Genomic DNA, 17,291 nt, shown 5'->3' with positions numbered 1-17,291 from the left:
AGATTAGAAAGTTAAATGCATGGCTCAAACCGGGCTGGAACCAGTGTCCTGGCGAATCGAATAACTAGGGCAGTAGACAGGGCTTTAAACTAATGGGGGGGGGGGGTGGTAGGAGGACTCAGGAAAGAACACATTTAAAAGCAGCAAGAGAAATGTTACGGCTCTTGAGCAGAGCAGAGTTTGGGTAATAATAAGCAAAGTGGGTCAGGAAGGGTCAGAGAGAACAACAAAGGTAATAGGGCATCACCAACTAACGTGATATCAGGAAAAAATAGAAAAAAGTCAAAGCTAAAGGCACTATATGTTGTGAATGCACGAAGCATTCCTAACAAAATAGACGAATTAATAGCGCAGATAAAAAATGAATGGGTTAATCTAATAGCCATAATGGAGATGTGATTGCAAAGTGACCAAGGTTGGGAACTAAATATTTCAGGATACTTAACTTTTAGAAGAGATAGGCAAAATGGAAAACGAGGAGGGGTAGCCCTGATAATAAAGGATGGGATAATATCCGAAGAGAGAAAGGATCTTAGCTCGGAAAATCAAGAAATGGAATCAATTTGGGTGGAGCTAAGAAACAGAAAAGGGGCAGAAAACATTGGTGGGAGTTGTTAAAACGCCCCAAAACAGTAGTTGCAATGTAGGGCAGAGTATAAAATCAGGAAATTGGAAGTGCATGTAACAAGGGTAATACAGTAATCATGGGGGACTTTAATCGACATATAGACTGGGCCAACCAAATCTGCAGTAATAGTGTAGAGGCCACATTCATGGAATGTAATCAAGAGGGTTTTCTAGATCAGTGTGTTGAAGAACCAACTATGGAACAGGTTATTTTAGATCTAGTATTGTGCAATGAGAAAAGGTTAATTAATAACCTTGTAGTAAACAGGCCATAACATGATAGAATTTTATATTGCGACTGAAGGGGCTCGACAGGGTAGATGCAGAGAGGATGGTTCCACTCGTGGGGGAATCTAGAACTCGGGGGCATAGTTTAAGAATAAGGGGTCGCCCATTTAGAACTGAGATGAGGAGAAATTTCTTCTGAGGATCGTAAATCTGTGGATTTCTCTGCCTCAGAACTGTTGAGTCTGGGGCATTGAATATATTCATGGTGGAGATAGACAGATTTTTGAAAAATAAAGGAGTGAAGGGTTATGGGGAGCGGGCAGGGAAATGGAGCTGAGCCAAGATCAGGTCAACCCTGATCTTATAGAATGGCAGAGCAAGCTCGAGGGGCCGAATGGCCTACTGCTGTCCCTATTTCCTATGTTCCTATGTTTGAAAGTTTTAGTTAAATCCGAAACTAGGGTGTTAAATGTAAACAAAGCGAACTACATTGATATGAGGGGCGAGTTGGCAACAGTAGATTAGGAAATTACATCAAAAGGTAAGACATCAGACAAGCAATGGCTAGCATTTAAAGAACTAATACATCATTTACAACAAAAATTCCTTTCAGGCACAAGAACCCCACAAGAAAATTGGTCCAATTGGCTAACAAGAGAAGTTAAAGATAGTATTAGATCAAAGGAAGAGGCTTATAACATTGCCAAAAAGAGCAGTAAGCCTGAGGATTGGGAGGATTTTAGAATTCAGCAAAGGAAGACCAAGAAGTTGATAAAGGGAAAATAGAATGAGAGAGTAAACTAGCTACACATAAACAGACTGTAAAAGCTTCTATTGGTATGTAAAAAGGAAAAGGTTAGCAAAAGTAAATGTGGGTCCCTTACAGGCTGAGACAAGAGAAATTATAATAATAGGGAATAAGGAAATATCAGAGAAATTAAACAAATACTTTGTTTCTGTCTTCACGGACAAGAGAAAAAAAACCTCCCGGAAATAATGGAGAACCAAGGGTCTAGCGAGAATGAGGAACTGAAAGAAATTAGTAAAAAAATGGTACGGCAGAAATTAATGGGACTGAAAGCCGATAAATCTTCTGGACCTGATGGCCTACATCCTAGGGTTTTTTGAAAGAGGTGGCTATAGAGATGATGAAGCATTGGTTGTCATCTTCCAAAATTCCATAGATTCTAGAATGGTTCCTGCGGATTGGAAGGCAGCTAATGTAACCCCGCTATTTAAGAAAGGAGGGAGAGAAAATGGGGAACTACAGAGTAGTTAGCCTGACATCACTGGTAGGGAAAATGCTCGAGTCTATTATTAAGGACATGGTAACAGGGCACTTGGGAAAACAAATTAGGATTGGGCAGTCAAGATGGATTTATGAAAGGGAAATCACGTTTAACAAATCTGTTAAGAGTTTTTTGAGATTGTAACTAGCAGAATAGATAAGGGGGAACCAGTGGATGTGGTGTACTTGGATTTTCAGAAGGTATTCAATAAGGTGCCACACAAGGTGTTATTAAACAAAATTAGGGCTCATGGGATTGGGGGTAATATACTAGCATGGATTGAGGATTGGTTAACACACAGAAAAGAGAGTAGGAATAAACGGGTAATTTTCAGGTTGGCAGGCTGTAACTAGTGGGATGCCACAAGGATTGGTGCTTGGGCTCCAGCTATTCACAATCTATATCAATGATTTGGATGAGGGGGCCAAATGTAATATATCCATGTTTTCTGATATACAAGAACATAAGAAATGGGAGCAGGAGTAGGCCATACGGTCCCTCGAGCCTGCTCCTCCATTTAATACGATCATAGCTGATCCGATCATGGACTCAGGTCCACTTCCCTGCCCACTCCCCATAACCTCTTAATCCCTTATCGGTTAAGAAGCTCTCTGTCTTAAATTTATTCAATGTCCCAGCTTCCACAGCTCTCTGGCAGAGAATTCCAAAGATTCACAACCCTCAGTGAAGAAATTCCTCCTTATCTCAGTCTTAAATGGCTTACCCCTGATCCTGAGACTATGCTCCCTAGATCTAGACTCTCCAGCTGGCCTGGGGAAACAACCTAAGGAGGCGGCCTTGGAAATAGCGGATGCATTGACAGTCATTTTCCAACATTCCATAGACTCTGGATCAGTTCCTATGGAGTGGAGGGTAGCCAATGTAACCCCACTTTTTTAAAAAAGAGAGAAAACAGGGAATTATAGGCCAGCCTAACATCGGTAGTAGGTAAAATGATGGAATCAATTATTAAGGATGTCATTTGGAAAGAGGTGACATGATAGGTCCAAGTCAGCATGGATTTGTGAAAGGGAAATCATGCTTGACAAATCTTCTGGAATTTTTTGAGGATGTTTCCAGTAGAGTGGACAAGGGAGAACCAGTTGATGTGGTGTATTTGGACTTTCAGAAGGCTTTTGACAAGGTCCCACACAAGAGATTAATGTGCAAAGTTAAAGCACATGGGATTGGGGGTAGTGTGCTGACGTGGATTGAGAACTGGTTGTCAGACAGGAAGCAAAGAGTAGGAGTAAATGGGTACTTTTCAGAATGGCAGGCAGTGACTAGTGGGGTACCGCAAGGTTCTATGCTGGGGCCCCAGCTGTTTACATTGTACATTAATGATTTAGACGAGGGGATTAAATGTAGTATCTCCAAATTTGCGGGTGGCAGTGTGAGCTGCGAGGAGGATGCTATGAGGCTGAAGAGTGACTTGGATAGGTTAGGTGAGTGGGCAAATGCATGGCAGATGAAGTATATTGTGGATAAATGTGAGGTTATCCACTTTGGTGGTAAAAAGAGAGAGACAGACTATTATCTGAATGGTGACAGATTAGGAAAAGGGGAGGTGCAACGAGACCTGGGTGTCATGGTACATCGGTCATTGAAGGTTGGCATGCAGGTACAGCATGCGGTTAAGAAAGCAAATGGCATTTTGGCCTTCATAGCGAGGGGATTAGAGTACAGGGCAGGGAGGTGTTACTACAGATGTACAGGGCCTTGGTGAGGCCACACCTGGAGTATTGTGTACAGTTTTGGTTTCCTAACTTGAGGAAGGACATTCTTGCTATTGAGGGAGTGCAGCGAAGGTTCACCAGACTGATTCCCGGGATGGTGGGACGGACATATCAAGAAAGACTGGATCAACTGGGCTTGTATTCACTGGAGTTCAGAAGAATGAGAGGGGATCTCATAGAAACGTTTAAAATGGACGGGTTTAGACAGGTTAGATGCAGGAAGAATGTTCCCAGTGTTGGGGAAGTCCAGAACCAGGGGTCATAGTCTAAGGATAAGGGGTAAGCCATTTAGGACCGAGATAAGGAGAAACTTCTTCACCCAGAGAGTGGTGAACCTGTGGAATTCTCTACCACAGAAAGTTGTTGAGGCCAATTCACTAAATATATTCAAAAAGGAGTTAGATACAGTCCTTACTACTAGGGGAATCAAGGGGTATGGCGAGAAAGCAGGAATGGGGTACTGAAGTTGCATGTTCAGCCATGAACTCATTGAATGGCGGTGCAGGCTCAAAGGGCCGAATGGCCTACTCCTGCACCTATTTTCTATGTTTCTATGTTTCTATCCTCAGCACCGACCCTGTCAATCCCCCACAGAATCCTGGATGCGTCAATGAGATCACCTCTCGTTCTTTTAAACTCGAGTGTGTAGGCCCAATCTACTCAATATCTGCTCATAAGACAACCCTCTCATCCCAGGGATCAACCTAGTGAACTTCTGTTGTACCGCCTCCAAGGCATGCATCTCCTTTTTCAGATAAGGAGACCAAAACTGTGCACAGTACTCCAAGTGTAGTCTCAGAACACCAACATTTAATAGTTTATCAGCACTGTTTTGCTATTCTTCCTACCAAAGTAAATAACCTCACATTTTGCCACATTATATTCTGCCACCTTATTACCCACTCACTGAACCGGTCTATCACTTTGCAGACTCTGTCCTCCTCACAGCTGACTTTCCCACCTAGCTTTGTATCGTCAGCAGCGGGTGAGAGCCTGACCCAAGCTGGCCCAAAATCCTGCACATCCCAGCAGTGGTCACTTATCAGGACCCCTGGCTGGTCTTCCCGGGGTTTTGAGGCCAACTCCTGGCGCCCTCCCGTCAGAAACCAGCTAATTCTTCATGGTGCAAGAATTAAACCTGGGTCCTGCTGGTCTGTGAAGCTGAACTGAACACTTAGTATGGTGCAGTTAGCAACTCATTCCTCACTCAGTTATTCATTACTCCTCCTGAACTCCCTTGGGTGCATTGTATATAAGCCGGCCCCGAAGGCCTGTTACTCACTCTGGAGTATCTTAAAGACTAAGGTCACTGTTACTTTAACCTCCCTGTGTGCAGTCTCATATGTGTGAGGAACACAATAACTGGCGACGAGAATACGAATCCAACGCAAAGATGCAGCAAACCGTGAGCATCCTGGAGAAGTTCTGAGGGTGAGGACTGGGAGCCTATGTCGAACGGCTAGACCAGTATTTTGTAGCCAACGAGCTGGACGGAGAAGGAAGCGCTGCAAAAAGGAGAGCGGTCCTCCTCACAGTCTGTGGGGCACCGACCTACAGTCTCATGAAGAATCTTCTGGCTCCGGTGAAACCCACAGATAAGTCATATGAGGAGCTGTGTACACTGGTGCGGGAGCATCTTAACCCGAGGGAGAACGTGCTGATGGCAAGGTATCGGTTCTACACGTGCCAGCTATCTGAAGGTCAGGAACTGGCGAGCTACGTCGCCAAGCTAAGGCGACTTGCAGGACAATGTGAGTTTGATGGCTACCTGGAGCAGATGCTCAGAGACTTTTTTGTACTGGGCATTGGCCACGAAACCATCCCTCGAAAACTTTTGACTGTAGAGACACCGGCCCTCAGTAAGGCCATTGCGATAGCACAGGCGTTTATGTCCACTAGTGATAACAACAAACAAATCGCTCAGCACACAAGTGCTAACAATGTTCATAAATTAACTGGAACTGTGTTTGCGAGCAGAAATGTACAGGGCAGAAACTATGAGTCTCAGATGACTCAGAGTCCGCAACAAAGGATAAATGTAAGGCAATTCACACCTTCTTGGTGTTGTGGAGGCTTCCATTCAGACTATTCAAGCCGCTTCAAAAAGGGTATGTTTGCAAGAGCTGTGGAACAATGGGGTACCTCCAACGAGCTTGCAGACAAGCTGCAAACTCTGCAAAACCTACTAATCACCATGTGGCAGAGGAAGATCAGTCCATGGTGGATCAAAGCAATTGAGTCTCAGAGAGGAGGCAGATGCTGAATTACACAGTGTACACATCTGCGATGAAATGTCCACCTATAATGCTAAACGTATAATTGAATGGCTTACCCATAGCCATGGAACTGGACACTGGCGCTAGCCAATCCATCATCACTAAAAAGATATTTGAGAGACTGTGGTGCAACAAGGCACTCAGACCGGCCTTGAGCCCCATCCACACGAAACTGAGAACGTAAACCAAAGAGCTCATCACTGTCCTGGGCAGCTCCATGGTCAAGGTCACCAATGAGGGCACGGTGCACGAACTGCCACTCTGGATTGTCCCGGGCAATGGCCCCACACTGCTTGGAAGGAGCTGGGCAAAATCCGCTGGAACTGGGATGACATCAGAGCACTATCACATGTCGATGAGGCCTCATATACCCTGGTTCTTAACAAATTTCCTTCCCTTTTTGAGCCAGGCATTGGAAACTTTTCTGGGGCGAAGGTGCGGATCCACTTGGTCCCAGAGGCACGACCCATACACCACAAGGTGCGAGCGGTACCTCACATGAGGAGTGTGGAGAAATCAAGCGAGACAGGCTGCAACGCAAGGGCATCATCTCCCCAGTGGAATTCAGCAAGTGGGCCAGTCCAATTGTTCCAGTACTTAAAAGTGATGGCACCGTCAGGATTTGCGATTATAAAGTAACTATTAATCGTTTCTCGCTACAGGACCAATACCCATTACCCAAGGAAGACGACCTATTTGCGACGCTGGCAGGAGGCAAGATGTTCACCAAGCTCGACCTGACTTCGGCCTACATGATGCAGGAGCTGGAGGAGTCTTCGAAGGGCCTCACCTGCATCAACACACAACATCTACAACAGATGCCCGTTTGGAATTCGGTCAGCTGCAGAGATCTTCCAGAGAAATATGGAGAGCCTACTCAAGTCGGTACCACACACGGTGGTCTTTCAGGACGACATATTGGTCATGGGTCGGGACACCATCGAGCACCTACAAAACCTGGAGGAGGTCCTCCAGCAACTGGATCGCGTAGGGCTGCGGCTGAAGAGGTTGAAATGCGTCTTCATGGCAACAGAAGTGGAGTTTTTGGGGAGAAAGATCGCGGCGGACGGCATTCGGCCCACAGATGCCAAGACAGAGGCTATCAGGAACGCGCCCAGGCCACAGAATGCCACGGAGCTGCGGTCGTTCCTGGAACTCAACTATTTTGGTAACTTCCGACCGGGCTTAAGCACCCTCTTAGAGCCCCTACATGTGTTATTGCGTAATGGTGAGAACTGGGTATGGGGAAAAAAATTAAGTAATTGCTTTTGAGAAAGCCAGAAACATTTTAGGCTCCAACAAGCTGCTTAAATCGTATAACCAGTGTAAAAGACTTGTGCTAGCATGTGATGAGTCGTCGTACGGAGTCGGGTGTGTATTACAACAAGTTAACATTGCGGGGGAAGTTGCAACCTGACTCCTATACTTCCAGGAGCTTGTCTAAGGCCGAGAGGGCCTACAGCATGATTGAGAAAGAACCATTAGCGTGTGTGTTCGGGTAAACAAAATGCATCAGTACCTGTTTGGCTTCAAATTTGAGCTGGAAACCGATCACAAGCCCCTCATATCCTAGTTTGCTGAAAATAAGGGGATAAATACTAATGCCTCAGCCCGTATACAAAAGGTGGGCACTCGCGCTATCAGCGTATAACTATAGCATCCGCCACAGGCCAGGCACCGAGAACTGTGCGGATGCTCTGTCGGCTACCATTGCCCACCATGGGGGTGGAAATGGCGCAGCCTGCAGACTTGTTGGTCATGGAAGCATTTATAAATAATAAATCACCTGTCACGGCCCATCAGATTAGGACTTGGACTAGCCAAGATCCTCTGCTGTCCCAAGTAAAAAGCTGTGTACTGCATGGGAGCTGGGCCAGCATCCCCGTTGAAATGCAAGAGCTAATCAAGCCGTTCCAGCGGCGAAAGGACAAGCTGTCCATTCAGGCAGACTGCCTGTTGTGGGGTAAGTGCGTAGTGCTACCCAAAAAGTGCAGGGAGACATTCATCTCGGATCTCCACAGCACACACCCGGGTATAGTAATGATGAAAGCAATAGCCAGATCCCACGTGTGGCGGCCCGGTATCGACTCTGACTTAGAGTCCTTAGTTGAGCAACGCGCCTAAAGAGGCACCACTAAGTTTGTACTCCTGGCCCTCCAGACCATGGTCAAGGATCCATGTCGACTATGCAGGCCAGTTTCTCAGTAAAATGTTCCTGGTGGTGGTGGATGCGTTTTCAAAATGAATTGAATGTGAAATAATGTCAGGAAGCACCGCCACCATTGAAAGTCTGAGGGCCATGTTTGCCACCCATGGCCTGCCTGACATACTGGTCAGTAATAACGGGCCATGTTTCACCAGTGCCAAATTTAAAGAATTCATGACCCACAATGGGATCAAACATGTCACCTCGGCCCCGTTTAAACCAGCCTCCAATGGGCAGGCAGAGCGGGCAGTACAAACCATCAAACAGACCCTTAAACGAGTCACAGAAGGCTCACTCCAAACCCGCCTGTCCAGAGTACTGCTCAGCTACCACACAAGACCCCACTCGCTCACAGGGGTGCCCCCAGCTGAGCTACTCATTAAAAGGACACTTCAAACCAGACTCTCGCTGGTTCACCCCAACCTGCATGATCAGGTAGAGAGCAGGCGGCAGCAACAAAATGTAAACTATGGTCGCGCCACTGTGTCACAGAAAATTGATCTGAATGACCCTGTGTATGTGCTAAACTATGGACATGGTCCCAAGTGGATCACGTGCAAAGTGATAGCTAAAGAAGGGAGTAGGGTGTTTGTAGTCAAACTAGACAATGGACAACTTGCAGAAAGCACCTGGACCAAACAAGGCTGCAGTTCACAGACTGCCCTGAACAACCCACAGCAGACACCACCTTTTGAGCCCAAAACACATACACAAAGGATCAACGACACCACCCCGGACCAGGAAATTGAACCCATCACGCCCAACAAGACCAAGCTCACCCAGCAGCCCTGCAGGGCCAACAACACACCAGCCCAGCAAGGGCACAGCCAACACACCAGAAAAGACATTTGTACCGAGGCGGTCCACCAGGGAAAGAAAGGCTCCCGACCGCCTCACCTTGTAAATAGTTTTCACTTTGACTTTGGGGAGGGGGGGGGGTGTGGAAGTGATGTGTATCTGTAAAGCATGCACTCCCATGTTCCGCCACTAGGGAGCACATCCCCTGAAGTCCCATGGGATCCCAGCATCCCTTGGGAGCACTGTATATAAGGTGGCCCCTAAGGCCTGTTCCTCACTCTGGAGTGTCTTAATAAAGACTGAGGTCACTGTTACTTTAACCTCCCTGTGTGCAGCCTCATCTGTGTTAGGAACACAATAGAAATAATCTAATATAACCATACTTAAGGAAGGATATACTGGCTTTGGAGGGGATACAGAGACGATTCACTAGGCTGATTCCGGAGATGAGGGGGTTACCTTATGATGAGAGATTGAGGAGACTGGGTCTTTACTCATTGGAGTTCAGAAGGATGAGGGGTGATCTTATAGAAACATTTAAAATAATGAAAGGGATCGACAAGATAGAGGCAGAGAGGTTGTTTCCACTGGTCGGGGAGGCTAGAACTAGGGGGCACAGCCTCAAAATACGGGGGAAGCCAATTTAAAACAGAGTTGAGAAGGAATTTTTTCTCCCAGAGGGTTGTGAATCTGTGGAATTCTTTGCCCAAGGAAGCAGTTGAGGCTAGCTCATTGAATGTATTCAAGTCACAGATAGATAGATTTTTAACCAATAAGGGAATTAAGGGTTACGGGGAGAGGGCGGGTAAGTGGAGCTGAGTCCACGGCCAGATCAGCCATGATCTTATTGAATGGCGAAGCAGGCTCGAGGGGCTAGATGGCCTACTCCTGTTCCTAATTCTTATGTTCTTATGTTATGTAACAAGAGATTACATGATCGTTATTACATTTGTGGAAGCTTGCTGAGCACAATTTGGCTGCCACATTTCCTATATTACAACACGATTATACTTCAAAAGCAGTTAATTAGCTGAAAAGCACTTTAGGACTTATATTGACGCAAGTTCGTTCTCTCTTTAAACTCCATACTTTGCAATGAACTCTGCAGTCCCACTAAAGACAGAGTCAGATCATTTGCTGCAGTTTAATAACTAGGATATCGTGTTATATTCCTCCAGCTGAACACTTTCCCAATGTTACCCTCTACAGGCGCGCACACACACTCCACGGCTGCAGTCAGTGTGCGACCGATACAGACCAGAAATGTCAAGTTCAATCCACAAGCTGTTGATTCAGCCAACCAATCATAATCAGGGAAATATCTGACTATAATTTGCCTCAGTGTTCCTCGAGGGTCTTACATGACAGATGCATTGAAGAGGAAGCTCGTTAAGTAAATGAGGGAAAAAGGAATAGAAGGATATGCAGATAGGGTTAGATGAAGGATGGGAGGAGACGAATGTGGAGCATAAACACCAGTACAGACCAGTGAGGCCGAATGGCCTGTTTCTGTCCTGTAAATTCGATGTAACTCTAGACTGGGGTCCCATTCCCCATCCCATGGCCCCTGTTGGGATGCGAGATACTATATGGTCTTCAGGAGAGGCAGGCGATGAAGCACTCCACAGTTGAACAAATGGTCAGCACTCACTGTTTAGGTTCATACGTGGAATGACCACCTGGGCAAGCACTGGAGAGGGTCCAGCAGCCGAGAGACCGGGGCCCTATCGGGTAGCAGCCTTCAGGAGAGGCGGCGGGGCAGGGTAGGCAGTGCTGCTGAGGTGGCAAGCAAGTCCGTGCAGACACGCAGGTTAAGCTCAGACAGTTTCGCACTCAGATTACTGGTGTCATTCGCTGCCTTTGAGCACCCAATGACATTGTGACATCCACATTACATGGAACATTGACTATAGTTCCAAGGACATATAACTCCCACTACTGAATCATCACTCAAAGGCGGTCCCTCGAACGAGGAGGACTTGCTTCCACTTCACAGGTGTTTCGATGAAGGACCCGACGTTCCAGTCCTGAACTCAATTGAGGGGGTGGAAGATGCTGTGCATGGATTTTTTATTTATTTATTTTTTAAACGTGTGGTGGCCGTTGCACAGGCTAGACAGAGCTAGGCCTTTATCCAGTGGCAAGGATTAACCAAGACGACTGGAGACCTTCTCTGCTGCACAGACCTAGTGCACGCACACATCAGTGTGGGCTGGCCCGTGCTGCCCCCGAGCCCTTGCCCTCATCTGTCGCACCTCCGCCACAGACACTCGCCGCTCATCCACCCCAATCTTCCCACTCCTCTGTACCTGGGCCCTGCCGATGTTCCAGCCCACGCTCAAAAAACGGTGACCAGAGTTTTGATGACATCACTCAGTTGCCCATCTCAAAATCCTTGGAGCAGCTCGTGCAGGAGGTTGAAATGGTACGCCGCTCCAGCTCTTTATAGTTCGACCTGCGGAGCTGTTATCTTGCAGGTCGGGGGGGGGGGGGCCACGATGTCCCAGGCCCACCGCTCCAGCACTTTTTTTTAGTCTGACCTGCGTGGCAACTCCGCAGGTCGGACTATAAAAGTGGCGGTCCTGGGACATCGTGGCCCCCCAACCTGCGAGAGATGACAGATTACACAGTACTTATAAGCACAGAAACAGGCCATTTGGGCAATGCTCCATACAAGCCTCCTCCCACTATTTACTTCATCTTATCCCATCAACATAACCCTCTATTCCTTTCCCCCCCCTCGTGTTTATCTAGCCTCCCCTTAAAAATACTACTGGCCTCTTAACTACTCCCTGTGGCAGCGAGTTTCACATTTTAACCACTCTCTGGGTAAAGAAGTTTCTCCTGAATTCCCTACTAGATTTATTTGTGACTTTTATATTCATGGCCCCTAGTTCTAGTCTCCCTAACAAGTGGAAACATCTTCTCTATGTCTACCCTATCAAACCTCCCGTCTTAATTTTAAAGACCTCTATTACGTCACCTCTCAGCCTTCTCTTTTCGAGAGGAGAGCAAGCCCCAGCCTGATCAATCTGTTCTGATAGTTACTACTGAGTTCTGGTACCATTGTAGCAATTAAAAAAAAATGAACAGATATAGAACCACAGCAGCACGTTACACACCAAGCCCACCTTCACCTAACTGCAACAAAGCTGGAGCTCACCAACACCCAGCACTGGTGTCAGCCATGGCTCAGGTCCAGCACTCACATCAGAGTCAATAGGTCGAGGGTTCAAGTCCCACTCCAGAGACTGGAGCATATAATCTAGGCTGACACCACAGTGCAGTACTGAGGGTGTGCTGCACGGTCAGATGAGATGTTAAACTGCGTCCCCATTTGCCCTCAGGAGGAAGTTAAATATTCCACAGCACTATTTTGAAGTTGTCCCTGGTGTCCTGGCTAATATTTATCCCTTCACCAACATCCATTATTTCATTGCTGTTTATGGGATGTTGCTGTGAGCAAACTGGCTACTGTGTTTTACTACATTACAATCAGTGCTTACACTTCAAGAGTACTTCATCACCTGAAGGGCTTTGGGACATCCCAAGGTGGGGAAAGACATTGTATGAATACAAGTCCTTGCTTTTTTTGTTGCAACAGCACTGCTATCTGGACTGTGTGAATTTGACTGTTCACATCTCAATACAAAGGCAACCAGCGTTGTCACAGGCTGTTTTGGGCCTGGAGGTGGGAGAAATAAGAGACACAAGGCAAATAGATGATGATGAGGGGGGAAAAGAGAGAAAAAAGTGGTAAACTGCTCAATCATAATTCTTTGGTATCAAAGATATTTCCGTTTGGCCGAGTGATATTTCTGAATGATGCTGCAGCCCCTCAAAGTCGGATATAAGACAGCACCAAGCATCGAGTGAGCACACACTTAGTGGTGGGCAATCCACATAACTGTCCTGCAACTAAAACTGTCAGGTAACAAATCCACTTGACAATTTAAAAAAAGCAAACTTCTGTGAAGGAATTCCCCCAAAGCCTTTCCATCACGTACAAGGCACAAGTCAGGAGTGTGATGGAATACTCCCCACTTGCCTGGATGAGTGCAGCTCCAACACTCAAGAAGCTCGACACCATCCAGGACAAAACAGCCCGCTTGATTGACACCCCATCCACCAGCTTAAACATTCATTCACTCCCTCCACCATCGGCGCACCGTGGCTGCAGTGTATACCATCTACAAGATGCACTGCAGCAACTCGCCACGGCTTCTTCGGCAGCACCTGCCAAACCCGCGACCTCTGCCACCTAGGACAAGGGCAGCAGGTGCATGGGAACATCATCACCTCCACGTTCCCCTCCAAGTCACACACCATCCAGACTTGGGAATACATTGCTGTTCCTTCATCATCACTGGGTCAAAATCCTCGAAGTCCCTCCGTAACAGCACTGTGGGAGTACCTTCACCACACGGACTGCAGCAGTTCAATCTTCTCAAGGCCAACTAACGATGGGAAATAAATGCTGGTCTGGTCAGCACCAGAGAATTTTTTTTTTTTAAATCCCTATTGGCTCAGCCATTTTATCCGGCAAGTGGCTTACCAGGAAAGTCCCAAGTTTGATTCCCTGACCGTGCTGAGTTTGTAGATGGTGACAGCGGCTTTCAGTAGCCGGGGGTGGGGAGAAAACAGAGAAAGAGAGCAAAATCCCAGGATTCCTGGCGGAGACCACTGCAAGGTGGAGCATGAAGCGAGGACAGGACTGGGCACGGCTGTGCTGAGACCCACTGCCTTCTGGTGTCCAGCGTCACAGCACAAAGTGTTCCCAATAAACATCGGACAGTACCAAGGACTGCAGGGGGAATGGAAGGCACCAAACGTGGGAAGAGAATTGGTGAGAACAAAACTGAGAGAGAGGACAGAAACCCCCAAACCACAAGTTTCAACTGTCCACATTACAATCACACCTGGCCATTGCTTGAAACATGCTGAAATCTGGAAGCAATCTAATCCAGAGGGTCACAGCCCCAATTACAACCTGCATTTATACCATGCCTTCGATGCAATAAAATGTCCCAGCGAGCTTCACAGGAGCGCTATCAGACAAAATTTGACACAGAGCCAAATAAGGTAACAGATGTAGGGAGGGGCGAGGCCGTGGAGAGATTTTAACATGAGGATGAGAATTTTAAAATCTCATGGGGACAGACCGGTGAGCCAATGTTTTTCAGCAAGCACGGGGTGATGGGTGAGCATGATTTGGCAAGCGTAGGATGCAGGCATTAGTTTTGGGTGAGCAGAAATTTATGCCCGGTGGAAGATGAGGGGCCAGCCAGGAGAACATTGGAATAGTCGAGTCCAGAGGTAACAAAGGCATGGGTGAGGGTTTCAGCAGATGAGCGGAGTCAGATGCAGAGACGGGTGATGTTACAGAGGTGGAAATAGGTGGCCCTGGGTGATGGAGAGGATATGGGGTCAGAAGTTCAGGGTCACATAGGACGCTGAGGTTGCAAACAGTCTGGTTCAGCCTGAGACAATGACCAGGAAGAGGGATGGAGCCAGTGCTAGCAACTATTTGGGGGAGGGATTTACAGCCCCAATTACAAGGTAGAAATGCAAGGACAGGGATCACAACTGTGATTACAAAGCAACAACTGGTGGGGGGGGGGGGGGGCTAATGTCATGGTCCCAATTATCAGGGGATCCAGCTAATATCATAAGATAGTGGCCTATACTGACCACCAAGATTCTAGAGGCAGGATCACAAGTTAATCTCATTTTGTAATTTACTGTTTCAACTCTGCGGTAAGTTATCCCGTAGTTCGCTCCCAAAGGAGCTGGCTCTTGCTGGGGTACAGTTCCCTCTTGCAGCTCACCCAAGCACCCAACCTTCACGTGCAAGCCTAGTGGGTGCCAACAGGTTATTCATCCTTGGCAGGGAGTCCCATCTTAGAATCGCACTCCCACCACTTCAATATAGATCAGCAAACACAGCAGGCCAAGGGTCAAACCTGGAACATTGAGTCTGTGCAGCTCACTGCCACACTGGACAGTACATTTACCCACTGCGCCATCAGAGAACCTTTCATCGCAATCTGCAATCATTGATGGGGGTGTGGGGGAATAAATCCAACAGCACAAAAGCCAATCAGCAATGGGTAGAATTACCACAGGTTTATCAGAAATGACCCTACAAAAAAAAAAAGGAACAGCTACTATTTTATATTACACTAACTAAGCACTCGCTCTGGGAACAGCATAATAATGTACACAGACAGATATATACACTGGATACGCGATTTTACATATACTGCACCAGTGCAGTAATTCCCCTCAATCTCTGGGGGCACCTGGCTGAATCTCTGGAACCTCTATTTATTCCAAGTCTAAAAAAAATGTTCTTTAATGCTCTTCACCACGTATCTAATAAGTTGCCCATTCCCTTCTTTCCCCCCTCACTCCAGGTCACTACTTGGCTAGATTTACTTGCTATATTTTTGGATATAAAAAGTAGGACTTGTTTACAAAGTGGATCAAACAGTTTTCCGGCCTGGTTCCAGAAGGCACTTTGGGGAAAGGGCGGGCGCGAGCCAGAGTCAACTAGTGTCCACACACACACACACACAGCCTCTCCTGAAGTTGCCCACTCCTCTCTCTCTATTTAACCAGTGTCCCCACACACTGCCTCTCCTGAAGTTGCCCACTCCTCTCTGTATTTAACCAGTGTCCCCACACACTGCCTCTCCTGAAGTTGCCCACTCCTCTCTCTGTATTTAACCAGTGTCCCCACACACTGCCTCTCCTGAAGCTGCCCACTCCTCTCTCTATTTAACCAGTGTCCCCACACACTGCCTCTCCTCTCTCTGTATTTAACCAGTGTCCCCACACACTGCCTCTCCTGAAGCTGTCCACTCCTCTCTCTGTATTTAACCAGTGTCCCCACACACAGCCTCTCCTGAAGTTGCCCACTCCTCTCTCTGTATTTAACCAGTGTCCCCACACACTGCCTCTCCTGAAGTTGCCCACTCCTCTCTCCAGATTAACCACCGCCTTGCTGTTAAATCCAAACTTGTGCCTGTCACACAGGAAGGCGGTGCGAGCTGTCACTATACAGCTGCAAGACACGGTGCCCGGCTCACCTTTTTCATGATGCCCGTCTTCCTCTTGCTGAACGTGGTGTACCTCCTCAGCTTGTTATCGATGAATTCCATTTTAATCTTCACCCTCCCTCGCGTTTTCTTGCCGGGTTTCAGCCCGGCTCCGGCCGCCACTCCTCCTCCTCCTCCTCCCGCCGCCGGCGCCCCGTATCCCCCGCCTCCGGCTGCTGTCATCCCGCCGCCGCACTCCAGGCTCGGGTCGTGGCCGGTCACTCCGGCCAAGCCGGCGGCCGCCGCCGCCTCCAGCTCGGACACCCTCCGTTTCACCCCGCGCCGGTCCACCGGGGCAGGGGCCACCACCATGTCGTCGTCCTCGTCGCTGCTGGGCTCCGAGCCGCTGTAAGCGGCGGCGGCCGGCGGCTCCCGCTCCCGGGCTAGCAGCAGCGGCGGCGCGGCAGGCGGCTGAGGCGGCGGGGGCTGCGGGGCTGCCTGCTGCAGGCTGCTGGCTGCCGGGCTGCTGCTGCTGCTGCTACTGGAGGAGGTGCTGGTGTCAGCGACGGCGGCGGCTCCAGCCTGGCTCTGTAACATTGTGTCCACTGCCGACAGTCGGGCCGGGGCCGGGCACGGCTGCCCACGCTCCAGGCTCGGCTCGCTTTCCGTCTCGGAACCTTTTTCGCGGCCAAACTCGCTACAGCCTGGAACCCCGACACACGGCCAGAGCCCGGCCGGCGCGCCGCCCCGCAAACCGCGCCGCCCGACAAAGAGTGCCGCCCCTCCACCGCGCCTTGCCAGCCCCGCCTCGCCCGGGCACCCCGGCCACCCGCCACCACACAGCACACACTCGCTCTCCGATCATTCAAAACCCATCAATAAGCCAGACAAGTCTTCTGACTCGGTATAGCCGACCCGCCCCTTCACTGGCGGAGGCAGCGCGGCCGGCCCGCGCCCGGTACTACTTTCCGTCCCCTTATAAAGAGACAATGTTTCCTTTTATGGCGCGAGCTGTCCTTATATGGTGAGTCACCGCGCGGCGCGCTGATTGGTCCAGACCCTCCTCCTCCCCCACCCCCCCCTCCAAATCC

At 48.4% G+C, this 17,291-nt stretch overlaps 1 protein-coding gene across 1 annotated transcript in view; it reads right to left on the bottom strand.

The window, feature by feature from the left end:
• The window catches only part of LOC139267471 (serum response factor-like), a 110,176-nt gene extending 93,119 nt beyond the window's left edge, over window positions 1-17,057 (bottom strand). Inside the window, 1 exon segment of the mRNA XM_070885831.1 lies at window positions 16,252-17,057. Within this exon segment, the coding sequence (XP_070741932.1) occupies window positions 16,252-16,797 (546 nt within the window). The 5' untranslated portion in view covers window positions 16,798-17,057.
• Window positions 17,058-17,291: the final 234 nt, after the last annotated feature.

This window comes from Pristiophorus japonicus, chromosome 7 (genome assembly GCF_044704955.1).
Source record: "Pristiophorus japonicus isolate sPriJap1 chromosome 7, sPriJap1.hap1, whole genome shotgun sequence".
NCBI lineage: Eukaryota > Metazoa > Chordata > Chondrichthyes > Pristiophoridae > Pristiophorus > Pristiophorus japonicus.
This window is presented reverse-complemented; position numbering and strand designations above follow the sequence as displayed.